Source organism: Meriones unguiculatus, chromosome 19, assembly GCF_030254825.1.
Source record: "Meriones unguiculatus strain TT.TT164.6M chromosome 19, Bangor_MerUng_6.1, whole genome shotgun sequence".
Lineage (NCBI taxonomy): Eukaryota > Metazoa > Chordata > Mammalia > Rodentia > Muridae > Meriones > Meriones unguiculatus.
Genome location: NC_083366.1, coordinates 41127612 through 41141918, shown reverse-complemented (window position 1 = coordinate 41141918; position 14307 = coordinate 41127612). Strand labels below are relative to the sequence as shown.

At 46.1% G+C, this 14307-nt stretch overlaps 1 protein-coding gene across 11 annotated transcripts in view; it reads left to right on the top strand.

The window, feature by feature from the left end:
• Positions 1-14307, top strand: part of Carmil1 (capping protein regulator and myosin 1 linker 1) — a 268940-nt gene that overhangs the window by 97524 nt on the left and 157109 nt on the right. For all 11 annotated transcript variants that reach the window (XM_060372669.1, XM_060372668.1, XM_021642852.2 and 8 more), the window contains exons 3-4: positions 10075-10125; positions 13922-13981. In XM_060372669.1, the coding sequence (XP_060228652.1) occupies positions 10075-10125; positions 13922-13981 (111 nt within the window). The remainder of the gene's footprint in view (positions 1-10074; positions 10126-13921; positions 13982-14307) is intronic.

The window sequence follows — 14307 nt, the reverse complement described above, 5'->3', positions numbered from 1 at the left end:
GGGGTAGTGACTTTGTAACACAACCTCAAACCAAGCACACAGCCTCTTTTAAGAAGTTGTGTTCAAGGGGAAAGGGAGCTGAAGGGGGCCTGCCAGATCTGTGCGGTGTGGGTGGATAGCAGTTTGTGGAAGGGAAGTCCTATTTTAATCCTGTGAAGGTAGGCAAGATGTCCGGAGGTTTTATGGTGGGATGGCTATACTCCCATCTCTAGAAAAGGAAGAGGAAGTGAAAGAGGAGGAGGATGACTTAGAAGTTGTAGACAGAGAATTAGATGCCTGATTCTCAAAGAATCAGAGAAGCTGGGGAGATAGCTGATAGCTAAACACTTGACTGTTGTCTGCAAAGCTCTAGGTCTGAACTCAAGCAACACAAAAAATGAACAGAAATTAAATCTTCAAGTTGGGCAGTTTGAAGTAATAACCAGCCGAGGCCAGGGTATGGTGAAATGGTTAAGAAGGTCCAGCCATGGGAAGACCACAACAGCCCCTGGGAGCCTGATGATGCCAATGCATTTTGAACACTTTGTGTTCATCCTTATGACAGCCTGATTAAGGTCATGCTGTGTGGCCCTTAGTTCTACAGATGAGGAAAACGGGCACAGAGATAACGCTTCCAAAAGTCCCATGCTTGTCCAGTTTTGTAGTGACTCAGAACTCACACAAAGGTGGTCCATCTTCGGGGAGTAGTGTCCAAAGTGAATGGAGGCCCTGTTGTTCCCAGTGACAAAAGTGGGGCATCTAGGAAGGGTGGAGCCAGGTCTTGGTGCCACATGTGAAGTCAGCTGAAAGTGCCTGGTCTTTAGTGTCCCAACAGGACTAATCCTCCCATCTCCTCTAAAGGCCACACCGAAGGCATGCTGGAAGTCAAGAGAACTTGACAGTGGTTAGGTAAGAGGTTACCAGGAGAATTTAACTTGTCCAGATCCCACCCTGTCATTCGTTGTTACTGGCTGCCATCATAATCCCTTCTTTCCTTATTCTTCATCTCTGAAATGGGTGCACATTCTCATTCTCCTCTGCTCTGTTTTATAGTATGGTTAAATACAGCCTGGTCCTTCTGCTTTGTGCCACCTGCACTTTTGCAAAGTGGGGGACTATTTTGTAACTTTGCAGAAGGAGAGAGAAAAAAAAATATATATATATATATGTATGTATGTATATATATATGCATGTATGTATATACATATGTATGTATGTGTGTATATATATATTCTTTTTTTTTCACTTGATGAAGATTCTAATATGACAAGGGTGGTGGAGGAAGGGATCCCCTGGGCTGGCTAGGAAACCCACAGGCGGTTAAGGTGAAATGATGTGAGTTGGTGGGCGAGGGTGTGTGTGTGGCAATAGAACGACAGCAAAAACAAATGGCACTTCACATGTCTGTCCTGCACTTTTCCAGTTGTTGGCTGTCATCACCGCTCCTTTTGTCTGAGGACATGCTCTTCCGGAGTGTGCACTGCTCACAGTCACTAGCCGTAACGGTCCCTGTCTGTCCTTTGGAGGGACCTTGCATGGCGTGACCGTTGTTGGGTGGGATACACAGGGTGGAGGACTGACCTGGCGCTAGATTTGAGGTCTGTCGGGTCTAGATAGACATGCTGACATGCATTGATTGGCAGGGGCCTCCACGTGAGGGAGGGCTTCCATGCCCTCTGACCTGCATCTACAGCTTTGCATCTGTCTCATCTTCACCCTGGGCCTAAGAAGGTCCCATTCTAGGGCCTGAGCTCATACTGCCTTTAGTTAGTGAGGCTCCCGGTGTGAGTGTTGGGAGCTGTACGTGGTCCTTTGGAAAGAGTTTGGCAAGTGCTCTTAACTCCTGAGCCATCTCTCCAGCCCTAGGACACTTTTAAAAAAAAGTTCTGTTTCTGATTGTGTGTCGCTAGTAGGGCACTGTCGTTAAAAACGTTGTGCCACGCCTCTGTTTTTAAGAATGTCATTAAAAAAAATCATGTGCTAGGTTATGGAATTTTGTATTACCTGCTATTTTAAAAAGAAGGTATGAGGTAGAATTCAGAAGTGACTGGAGATGGCTGTTCATGCCTGTAATCTGAGTACTCAAGGGGCAGAGATAGGACAGTTGCGGTGAGTTTTGTCTACGCAGTGAATTCTGTGCCAGACAGTGTCACACAGAGAGATCCTGTCTGTTAAAACAAACAGAAAACCCATCAAGCATTGATAGTGTTTTCAAGTAGCACATGTTTACCTGAGAGGAAAGGTCCCATTGGTTTGTTTCTTTCACACTTGACGTCTTCCAGCTTGCGGTAATGCGGTAGCACGAAGAATGGAGCGATTGTGTCTGACAGGCCGTGTGTAAACATTCCATTTCTGTGTGAGCGGAAATAACCAGGCGGGAAGAAAGGGTTTGCACAGGTGTTAGAGCACAAAGCCTTTGCTGGCGCCAGGCACCAGAACAGAAGCTGACCTCAGCGGCTTCTTGTCCCTTTCTGCAGGACCAGGGACCATCCTTTCCTACCAGGGACCTGTTATTCCTGCTATTCCTCGAAGTCCTCATACAACAAGGGCAGGAGAATCTCAGAACCAGGGACTTCCAGAGAGGGCCTAAGCAATGGGACTAACCATGGTGGAACGTAACTTAGAGACTGGCTTGAATGTTTATTCACTCCTTCACTTCATTCATTCCTGAATATCAGGATCTCACTGGTCTTGCTCTCATGGCCTTCCTTTCTCTCAGGACTGGGATTACAGACAAATTCTCTCTCTCCTCTCTCTCTCTATTTGTTTATTTTTTAAATTAAATTGATATGGGAGTATTAATTTTTTAATAAAAAGATTTATGTCTAATGTGCATGTGTGTCTTAGCACATGTATGTACTATGCGCATGCATTGCCTCTGTAGGCCAGAAGAGGGCATCAGATCACCCCAGAACTGGTGTTACAGGTAGTTGTGAGCTATGCAATGTGGGTGCTGAGAGGGCTCAGCACTTAAGAGCACTTACTGCTCTTCCAAAGACATTAAAACTTATTTGCAGTGGAGGAGTGCTCCCCTTTCTCCACAGCCTCTCCAACATGTGTTCTCACTTGAGTTTTTGATCTTAGCCAATCTGATGGGCATAAGGTGAAATCTCAGGGTCATTTTGATTTGCATTTCCCTGATAGCTAAGGATGTTGAACATTCCTTTAAGTGTTTCTCTGCCATTCAATATTACTCTATTGAGAATTCTCTGTAACTCTGTACCCCATTTTTTAATTGGATTGCTTGTTTTGTTGCTGTTTAACTTCTTGAGTTCTTTATATATTCTGGATATTAGCCCTCTGTCAGAGACAGGGTTGGTGAAGATATTTTCCCAATCTGTAGGCTGTCATTTTGTTCTGATGACAGTGTCTTTTGCTTTACAGAAGCTCCTCATCCATTGCTGGTGGGAATGTAAACTTGTACAACCACTCTGGAAATCAATCTGGCGCCTTCTCAGACAATTAGGAATAGTGCTACCTCAAGATTCAGCTATACTATTCCTAGGCATATATCCAAAAGAGGCTCAAGTACACACCAAGGACATTTGCTCAACCATGTTCATAGCAGCTTTATTTTTAATAGCCAGAACCTGGAATCAACCCAGATGTCCCTCAGTTGAAGAATGGATACAGAAATTGTGGTACATTTACATAATGGAATACTACTCAGCAATTAAAAACAAGGAAAACATGAAATTTGCACATGGTCATACTATAAATTCAGTTATTACAATATAAATGGATACTATGCAACATGCCCCATGTAAGGGAATTCCCATCAGCACTTTGCGTATTAGACTGCTGAACTTTCCTCACGGCTCTGTGAAACACAGACGGTATTTTAAAGGTCTTAATTACATTTGTGTGTGTGTGATATATGTGTGTTTGCACCTCTGTGTTGTTGTTAGTGTGTGTATGTGTGTACACTCGGCGGCTCCAGGTTGATGACAGGTGTCTTCCTCGATCATTCTGTACTGCACGTATCGAGTCGGGATCTCTCACTTGAACCCAGAGGTCCCTTATCCAGCTAGTGTGGGAGTTAGTTTGTTCTATGGATGCCCTGTCTCCATCTTCTAAGCACTGGCATCACAGGTTGCTGATGGGCCTACCTTGCATTTTAGCTCCGTTCTTCATGCTTTTATGGTAGGCATTTTAACCACTGAGCCACCTCCCTTTCCCCGTTTCTCTTTCTTTCCTTCCTTCCTTCCTTCCTTCCTTCCTTCCTTCCTTCCTTCCTCTTTCTTTCTCTTTTTTTTTCTTTTCTTTTTGAGACAGGTTTTAACCACGTATATAGGCTGACTTCAAAGTCACTTACCCTCCTTTTTCATCCTCTCGAGATTTGGGTACACTGCCACAGTAGGCTCATTGTTCTCTATCACAGAGGAAGACAGATGCTGAGACACAGTGAAGGTTTAGTCATTTGCCCCAAGGTCATAGAAATAGTAAACACTGAAGCTTGGGATGACAGCCAGACACTCTGCTAGACCCAGCACCCACATCAAATATCTTATAGCTACCTATGACTCCAACTACAGGGGATCAGGTACCCTCTTTTGGCCTCTGTGTGTACTTGAACTCATGTGAACATACTCCCACTTGGACACACACAAGTATGTTATAATTAGTTGTTGTTTTTTTAATGACAGGATGATACATTGAACAAACTGCTATGTTTATATAACAATAAAACCCTGTTTACAAAAGTATGAGGCTGGACATGGGAACACAGATACACTATACTTTATATTCAGTTATAATTCATTTTATAGCATGCCTATAATACGATTAAACTGATAGGAGAGCCACCGAGGCTTAGCCTGAATGAATAACCTTCCTGGGTGACCCAACTATGAACAAGTTTTAATATTGCTGGAAGAGCAGCAAGTGTTCTCAATTGCTGAGCCATCTCGTGGGGGTAGCTCACAACTTAGCAGTGCTTAGGAGACAGGAAACTTGCAGGTTCAAGGGGAGCCTGGGTGGCATGGCAAGCTTCCATGTCATAAGACTAAAAACCAAACCAAATAAGCAACATTCCCCACCAAACCTCACAAAATAGATGGGTATCTGCTTTTGCCATATGGCCTGTACTATGCGAATCCTGTTTCCTGTTTGTATTGTGTTGTGAGAACACTCACCAGTGACAGTAGAAGCCACACTTGACAATCAGGAATATTGCTTCAGTTTTAAAAGGGATTTGGGACCCCGGTGGCCCTACCTTGAAGCATTTCTGATGCTTTTATTTTGGGTAAAGTGTCCTAGTGCTTTAGTTAGAAAGCCTGGTGGCTACCATGGCTGCGTGTGGTGCTGAGAGGCTTTAAACCAGATGTGAGGGCCTAGTCTCTCAACTGTGCAGGAGTCTCTCAGTATCTGCCACTCAGAATTTTCTGTAGCGGCAGCCACGAGTCTCACCACTTGCTTTGCCCCTCACTCACCTGTGTGTGTGTGTGGTGGGTTACACGGGGCTTGTTGTACAGGATGCCAAAGGAGAAAGAGGGAAACCACTTTCATCATTTGGTCTGCTTGGAATTTAGTAGGTGCCTCAGGATAGAAGACTGTGTTGAATGTTCAGCATGCCACCTGTACTGGCATGGATTTAGGTAATGAAGTTAAATATGTAACATTTTACTAGTGTTCAGAGAGAGAGAGAGAGAGAGTTCCAGAGTCCACCTCAGAATGTATCGCCTCTGTAAGAAAATGCAAGCATGGCTGCTAAGCTGTGTGCTCTGACAGTGTAGCGAAGTTTTAGAAAATACTGCAGATGATGCTTTGAATTTGGATTCTTGTGGAAGGAAAGATGCTTACCTTTCAGTGAAGATCAGATAAAAGTCACTAAAGTTGGCACTGTGGGTACACACTGAACCTCTGTGGGAGAATGAGTCTTATGAGGATGCGGGTGGAAGGTGATGGCTTTGCTCTTGGTGATGAGGGTCCCTTGGCTAAGCGTATCTGCCCTCTATACTCCAGTGTCCTTGTTTCTTATAGTCAAGGTCTTACTCAGTAGCTCATGTCTGGAACTCACTGTGATCCTTCTGCCTCAGTGCCCCAAGTGTGAGTACAGGTGTGAGCCATTATGCCACATTTCTCCCTCTCTCTCTCTTTTTTACTTAGCAAGGGAATTCTTCTTGTCCAAAGTCAAAACCGGTCCATTAACAGAAAATTTCAACTTAGAGTTTGCCTTAGTATTTTTTTTTTCTTTTTAACAAAACTGACGAAGTGGACCTTCTTAACCCTTGGGACCTAAAGAAAGAGTTGCTGGAGAGACACTCTGCTCACCTGTTCACTTTCCTATTGTTTCCTCATTGTGGTCCCGTGGGTGGCTGTTCTTGCTTGGGTTTGAGGAGCCTCATTTCCTCACTCGTTGCTCGTCAGCTATCACGCCCCTCACTACTGGGAGTGTCAGCTCTGTGCAAGAAAGTGAGAGAACCAGACTTCCGATCAAAGTTTTCCCGAGGCCAAAATCCACACACAAACATTGACCTGGGTTCCCAAGAGGAGTCTCACTACCAGTATTGGAAATGTCCTCAGAAATGAGGAGGTTTAACTATGGAGGCCATGGTCAGTGAGTAGGTTTGGGTTTGAAAATGAAACTCCACTTGGTCCCCCGCTGATGGTGCTGTTAGAGAAGGTTGTAAAACCTTTAGGAGGTGCTTAGGTTGCAGTAAAAGGCCTGCTCTGCTTTCTGGCTGTTCTCTGCTTTATATCAGTGGACATGGTACCACCAGCTAGCCACCTCTTACTCCTCCTGCCATGCCTTCTCTTCCTCAAGGGACTGTATTTTCTTGAACTGTAAGACCAACCTCCCATAAGGGATATGGTCACACCAGGTGACAGGTTACATCTCCCCACGAGCATGACGCTGGCTGTTTTCATATGGGTGGAATCCATACCTCTGCCTGCAAATCCTCTCGGGCTACATCCTGGAGCACTCTGGAGACTGCATAGATGGGGATTCCCAGGCCGTTGGAGCCTCATTTATTGACTGAGTCCCCCCTCCCCCGTATGAAGGAAGAGGCATGATTCAGAATAGTAGAACCTGCAGTATTTAGTCTTGTATCCAGAATTGAGGACCCACTGTGCTCTCAGGCTGCCAGTCCTGGGGAAGAGTAGGCCAATGCTGAAAGAACTACTCTGCTTTTACTCTGTGACAACTTTTCTTACGACTTTAGAGACGAGCTGACTCCCAGCCAACACAAAACTTCTATGGCTTGTCTGTCTTCCTTCAAAGCCTGGGCTCTCACATGGATGAGTCTCTTCTCAAACAAGGAATTTTGAACTGTGTCCAACTTCAAAGGGATACTGTGTACTTATACAGCCTGACCACAAATACTTGTACAGGTAGAAAGCCAGCACACCAGGCCACAGACGGTGAGCCTGATCAGGCTGGGGTGAATGCAGAATGATCGTTAGAAATGGGTACACCTTCCTGTGGCCAAGAAACGGTCCTTACTCAAAGGGGAATACGTGGCTTTGCCTTTCTTTGCCATCTCTCGTGTTTCAATGTACTAATAGTGCTTAATACCCAGCCCGTGGCCTCCAGAAACACCTTGTGATAGCATGGGTGGAAGGGAATGCCAGGAGAGGACCCATCGGTCGGCTGACCCTGATGGCTGCTGGAGGGCGGTGTTTATCCCCAAGAGTAGCCACAGGGTAGGAAGGCTAGCGGTGCCATATGCTGCTCTGTTTCAGTTGCTTAAGTGTGTGTTTTGAGATTACTTTTTAAGACTTATTAATTAGGTGTACACAGGGGACCTCATAAAGTGCATAATTACCCGTGTTCTCATTGTGTAATGATGTCCAAAGGCATCTTCTCATTTTCATTCATAGTTTGTTCACCTTTACCCGTGACTGTGTTGCAGATGAAAATACTCTCCTGAAATGCAGTTTTTCTTCTGTGATTGGTGTCTGTTGCTTTTTTCCAAAAGGCATAAAGAAAACCCGGGATCTACAATGATTCTTTAGAGAAAGGGCTGAAACAAGAGTAGGAAGTAGAGGAAAGAGGAGGTTGTAGCAACAGAGAAACCTGGTGGGGATAGTGGCACCATTGGCAGAAAGAGAGAGGTCTGAGGGGGACAATGGGGAGACAGTGATGAGAGATGAAGACTGAGAGGTCTCCGTCTAGACACAGGAAGGCAGAGGCATGTGCAGACAGTGACAGAGACCAAGCCACAGCCAGAGAGATGGCAGCAGGAAGGCAGTTTGACTCACCACTAGGAGCTAAAGCTTTTTCTTCAGCTACTACTCATCCCTCTGGCTGCTGATGACCTGGGTATCCATTTGCTTTATAAGGCTGTAATGCTCCACGTGTGCCATTCCTGAAGGAATGTGGCTCCTAAAGGAAAGTTTGGAATCTGGCTCTGTAGCAGGAAGCACCCCAGAAGTGTAGCCGGAGCCTCTGGGTCAGAATGCCAGCTCTGCCATGTGCTGCCGTGATTGCTGTGGCAAGATACTGGGGCAGAGCTGCTCACCACATATTAGCCAGGAAGCAGGAAGGGAGATGAGGGGGCAGCACTAGGATCACATAGAAAGCCTGTCCCTGCTGTGCAAGGTGGATGATCGCTGTCTACCCCAGCTTCTTGTGTGGGAATAAAGAGAGTGTTTCTCCCATAGCTTAAACACAGACACATATCAGACTGTTCAGTGCACACAAGAAGAATTGACTCATCCAAGGAGAGAGGTACTGGTACCCCAGCTCTCTCCATTTCTCATGCGTCCTTCCTACCAGGAGGTGGTTGCAGCTCTGCTCCACCATGTCCTTCCTGCTCTGCTGTCCTACCTCACCTGTAGGCTCAGACACAATGAACTCAAGTGGTCGTGGACGGATCTCTGGAGCTGCCAGCCAAAAGAAATATCTTCTCCTCTTAGATTGTTTCTCTCAGGCCCTCTGCATCCTACATTCATTCTCAATGACCAGCCAGCCTCCCTGCCTGCACTTATCTTGACATTTTTCATGTTTGTTGCTTTGCTTCTTTGCCTGGCCTCCAAGAGCTGTGGTTGACTTGGCTTATAAAATCTTCAAGTGTAAATACCTTCTGTTGCCTTCACCATCATAACGTATTAGAGTTGTGTAGAGCAGGCCAAACACTGAAGATTTTAGATAAGAATAGATCCTGTGCATAGCCCCCTTTCCCTCTCCCTTATTACTGGAGACTGACCTGGGCCCTAGTGCATGCTAGCTAAGCTGACCACTGCACTATATAACCCCCACCCCCACCCCCAAGTCCTGATCTGTAGCTTCTTTGATTCTATTCAAACCTAGGATTCCTAGATTAGGACCTAAGTCTCATTTGTTGAATCAGGACGTTCTTCAGGAAATGAAGGAAGGAAATTCTCCTGTTATTACTTGCAGGGTTTCAGCCTCTCCTTTCTCTCCTTCAGAAGCTCATGAAGCCTGTGGGGATCTCTGCAGAGAGCCCATTTAGTTACTGGACAGGCACCCTGCTCAAAGCCAGGCACAGGCTTCGTTGTATCCAAGAAGGATCCTGCAAGGCAAGACAGGCTTATAGGCCATAGGACTCCATGGTGTCCAGATGTCATTAGCTGGTTATCAGAAAGAAAGTTCCCTAATATCCTGTCCAAACAAAGTTGGAGATGGTCTCTTGGAAACTAGCCTGATTTTTCTGCCTGTGTGTTGTGTGTTATCAGCCTGAGCCTTGATGGTAGAAAGCAGGAGGGCAAATGTGATGCTCCATGTCACAGGGGAAGTGCAAATGAGAAGGCACCTGGTCGTTCACTAAGTTTGCTTTCCGTGTAGCTGACTTAGGACTCTGCAGCGTCACCACATTCCAGTGTCCCGCCCACCGAGCTACAGTGATCCAGTCTTTGGACTGATTGCTTGTCAGAGAGTTCATGGGTAACTTGTTCACTATAGGCCTCGAGGCAGGCACCCATACACCGGAACTAATACTGTCAGACCCAGGTTGCCTATTTTTCTGTGGCAAGAGCCAAACCACACCACAACACTGAATCATGCCGCCTGCCGCAGTGATAACGGGGAAGCTCTTAGGATATCGGTGTCATTGAAGTCAGGCAGGTGAGACCGAAGCCCTCCGGTTCCGTTTGTAAGCCCCGATGCCAACGTCTGCTTTTGTGTTGCAGGTGCTCACGTCATGCCGAGCCTTCCTCCTGTCAGCGCGCATCCCCACCAAGGTAAGCAGTGATGGGTTCTCCTTCTGAGATGGATTGGCAGACACACTCAGTGAACATCCCTGTGCAGGTGTGCACCTCGACATATGTTGCGTTGCCTTCACAGCTGGCCTGGAATGAATGCTTCCATCCATTACACACACATAGCATTTAGGCTGCCGCTGTGTCTAGAGTAATCTTGGCACACATGTTTTTGTTTCATTCCTCTCCAGAATGCCCTAGGGGTGGTCATGAAGGATGCTTTTCATTTTCTTTCAACTCCGTGGGTAAAGGCACCCCGAGAAAAATGGTGAAATATTTTGTGTCTCATGCCCCCAGGCTCTTTGTCACAGTCACTTTTTCTCCCTCAGTTGTGCTGTGTCAAGTCCCTTTGACGTTCGCTTCAGTTCAGTAGCAGCAGCTTTTTTCAGTCGGCCTTTGACATGTGGGAAATAATCTTCATGATTCTAAAGGGTGCCTGGCAGGCTTGAGCTGTGTAGCCCTTCAGTCTGCCTGTGAAAAAGAGCACTTCAGACTCTCCTTCTATCTCCTCTCCTCTCACTCCTTCCCTCCCTTTCCTCTCCTACCCTTTCCTCTTCCTTCCTTCTTCACCTCTTCCCCATCCCCTTCTGTCTCCTTGTCTTTTTTCCCTTTTCTCCCCTCCCCCTCTTCTTTCTGCCCTTTAACTTCCTCTCCCTTCCCTCCTCCCATCCTTCCCTTCCCTGTCTTTCCTTTCAACCCTCACCTCCCCTTTTTTTACCTTCCCTTCAATTCTTCCGTTTCCTCCCTTCAGTCCCCCTTCTCTTATCTCTTCTCTTCCCCCTCCCCCATCTCTTTTCCTTCCCACCCCCCCATTTCCTTTCCTCATGTTCTTCCTTTGGCTCCAGACTCCCTATGTACCTGAGGCTGACCTTGAACTCACAGCAGTCCTCTTTCTCAGCTTCCCAGGGGTTAGCCACATACTAGACTCCACATTTGAACTCTTACCAGCTTCTCTAAGGAAAGATGCTTTAGGTTCCAGCCCTTTTGACATGTAAAGTGACGCATGTTTTCTCTCTCTAAAATACTGAAGGCAGAACTGGTTTGGTATTACACTCCAGGAAGCCTTAAAACAGAAAAGGGGAGGGAACAGTGAGGGCAGGGCACATCCAGGAAGGCAATATGTAACAAAGCTAATGATGCCTTGTTGCAGAGGGAGCTGTTTTGGGTTTGAAAAACAAGTAGCTTGCCCGTATGAAGGGAAGGCTCTAAAGCTGAGTGTGATGGTTCTTGTGTATGATTCTAGCACTAGGCTGGTGGAGGCAGGTTCAGAGGTTAAAAGTCACCCTCAGCTACATCATGAATTCCTGGGCTACCTAGTAGGTTCGAGGCCAGCCTGGGCAATATGAAAGATACTGCCTGGAAAAGAAAAAGAGAAGACTCGTGTGTAATATTTGGATAAGCATCTCAAATATATAGATATATGCGCAAAGTTGAGTCTCATGTCTCAGGGCACTGATGAAGAATTCGCTAGGGAGAATGACACACACTTATAGTTCCGGTGTTAGAGACAGGAGGGCTGCTGCGAGTTCAAGGCCCTCCTGGGCTATATACTGAGTACTAGCCAGCTTAAAGAAAATGGGAGGGGCATGGCAGGGGAAAGGGGGTCTATGTGGTCCTGGGGGTTGAACTCAGTGCCTCATCTATGTTAGGCAAGCATTCTACCAAGTTATAGACCTCAGCCCTGCCTTAAGCATGTCTGATGACAACCTTGACCCCGACTGAGGCCAGGCATGGCCCGTCATCATTTATTGAATGTTGGGCCCTTCCCACCTTCTGTTGGTTTATTGACCTTGAAGTTCATCTTGGAGGACCACCCGCAGTTTCACCGGGCTTCCCTGGACCTGCCAGCCCAGTGAAAGCACAGTGTAAGCATCTTATCTGTGGTCCCGTCTCCCATGACAAATTCACAAAGGTGGCAGGTTCCCGCCTGGTGACTGACATGAGCGCAGTGTTCATGGCTGTGTCCCCACCCAGCGTCTGTTGGATTCGATCATAGCGGGGGGGGTTCCATGCATAAAGTTTTTAAGCAATACGGGTAGGTAAGTATACCTTCTTAGGGCACGGTTGTTGGCTTTAAAGACTTTAATCCAGTTGTAGACCTTGGTAATATTAGGTGGAAAAGTTACTGTAACTGAATGTTTCAAAATATAGGTCTCCAAGGGTGCATGTAGCTCATAGAAGAAAACACGTCATTCCCCTTTGAGTTTCCAGGCGGCACATAGTAGGCTGTTCAAAAGTGTTGACTAAGCAAATATGAAAGGATGAGTTCATTTATTCATTCTTTGTACCACCCCGTCTAATGAAGTCTTGCTATGTAACCCAGCTGGCTGTGAGCTCCTGGTAATCCTCCTGCCTTGGTCTCCTGAGTTCTGGGATTGCAGATATCAGCCACCACACCAAGTTCTCTGAGGCTAGCTCCAGAAATCACTGTGCCTCTGGGTGTTTAATTCTTGAGATCTGTTTTAAATATTTTGTGCTACTGGCACACCTTGGCACAACATGCCAGCAGGGGGCAGAGTTCAGACCCTGTGGGTTGATTGTGCACTTGTTCCTTAAGCATGACAGCTGGCCCTGTACATCCACTGGTTTCACATCTGCAGATTCTCTTATATGGATCCAAAATATGTGAAATAGCCCAGCAGACATTTTCTCTTCATTCCTCTCCAGGCAATTTGACACTGGCGTTTACTCTGCAGCCCATCCTATTAGGCATTCCGGGAGCTGTAAAAATGACTTTACATATTTAGGAGGATGTATGTGACATGCACAGTGTACCTTGGTAGTAGGGACTTGAACTTCTGCAGATTGCGGTGTCTTTGGGCATTCCTAGAATTTTCCTGCAGAGGTACCAAAGTATGCACCCGTGTTTCTAGATTTAATGCGCGATGGGGTACACACACAATCGAGTCCTCTCCCACTGTCTTTCAGTCTTATATCCTGTGACCATTTGGTGTAAGTGAGATGAGAGACTGCAAAACTAGGGCAAAGGTTAGTGATCACAGATAGATCCAGAAACGTACTGCAGTCTGGAGAATGTTTAGAACGGAAAGAGGAGAATGATTGCAGGAGAGGAAATACAGGGAGGCTTGTTAAGTCAAAGGACGCAGCTGAGTGGTAGGGTGTTTGGCTTGCACATTCTAGGCTTTGTGATTAGCATCATAAAAATAAAAATAAATAAATAAAATATAAAAGAAATAATTAATGAAAACATAAAGAAAGAGTAGCTTTATTTAACTACATCTATGCCATAGAACATAGTTTAGAATTCATAAATATTGTATTCATCCAAATCCATCTCAGACAGGAATTTTACGGATGTTTGGGGAGAAGGTGACTTCAGTGAGTGTTCAGAGTGTGGCCCAAAGGGGAAGGTAAAAGGTTAGAAGAAAGGGCCAAGCCATGGGGGCTGAGGCTTTCTGAAGCACCATTGTGGAGAAAAGGGGGTGATTTGTATTTGGTGGCTGGGTGTCCCATAGGCATTTGCCAATGTATACACAGTGGAGCAGAGTTCAGGCTTTTCATTTGACTTGAGCCTCAACGGATTCAGGTGCGCCGCTTCCTCTCTTCTGTTTGCCAGGCGGGTGAGGCCTCTTTTGAAGTATGATGAATCTGAGCTCTGTCATGATGGACAGAGATTACCAAAGCAGCCTGTCCTCAGAAGATGCACAAACCTTACTTAGCCTTGGGGTATTCTGATTATAGCATGTTTTGAACCTCAAATGATATGTTTTGAAGCCCTCATTACAGTTCTCTGCTTCCCCTTTCCCCCTCATTACAGCTCGAGTTAACCTTCAGCTATCTAGAGATTCACGGAGTCATCTGCCACAAGCCAGCTCAGGTGAGTGTGAGCTCTGGGAGCCTGTCACTTCGAGGTTACATCCACGTTTTTGCTGTTGTTGTTTGCTTTGTTTTGTTTTGTTTTTTAGACAAAACAGCAAAGCAAGAGAAGAGTAGAATTTTAGGAAGGAGAGGCTGCAGAAGCTGTGTGGGTAGTGGTCAGGAGCTCATGATAAGAAAAACAGAAACAGAGAGCGCTCATCAGCTCCCGTGCCAGCTACTGCCGTGTACATGCCTGGCTCGTTTGGCATGTTATATGACAGGTATCAATATCAAAGCACCATGACTTTTATAAAGTATGTAAAGTACCCCTCACCCCAGACAAGG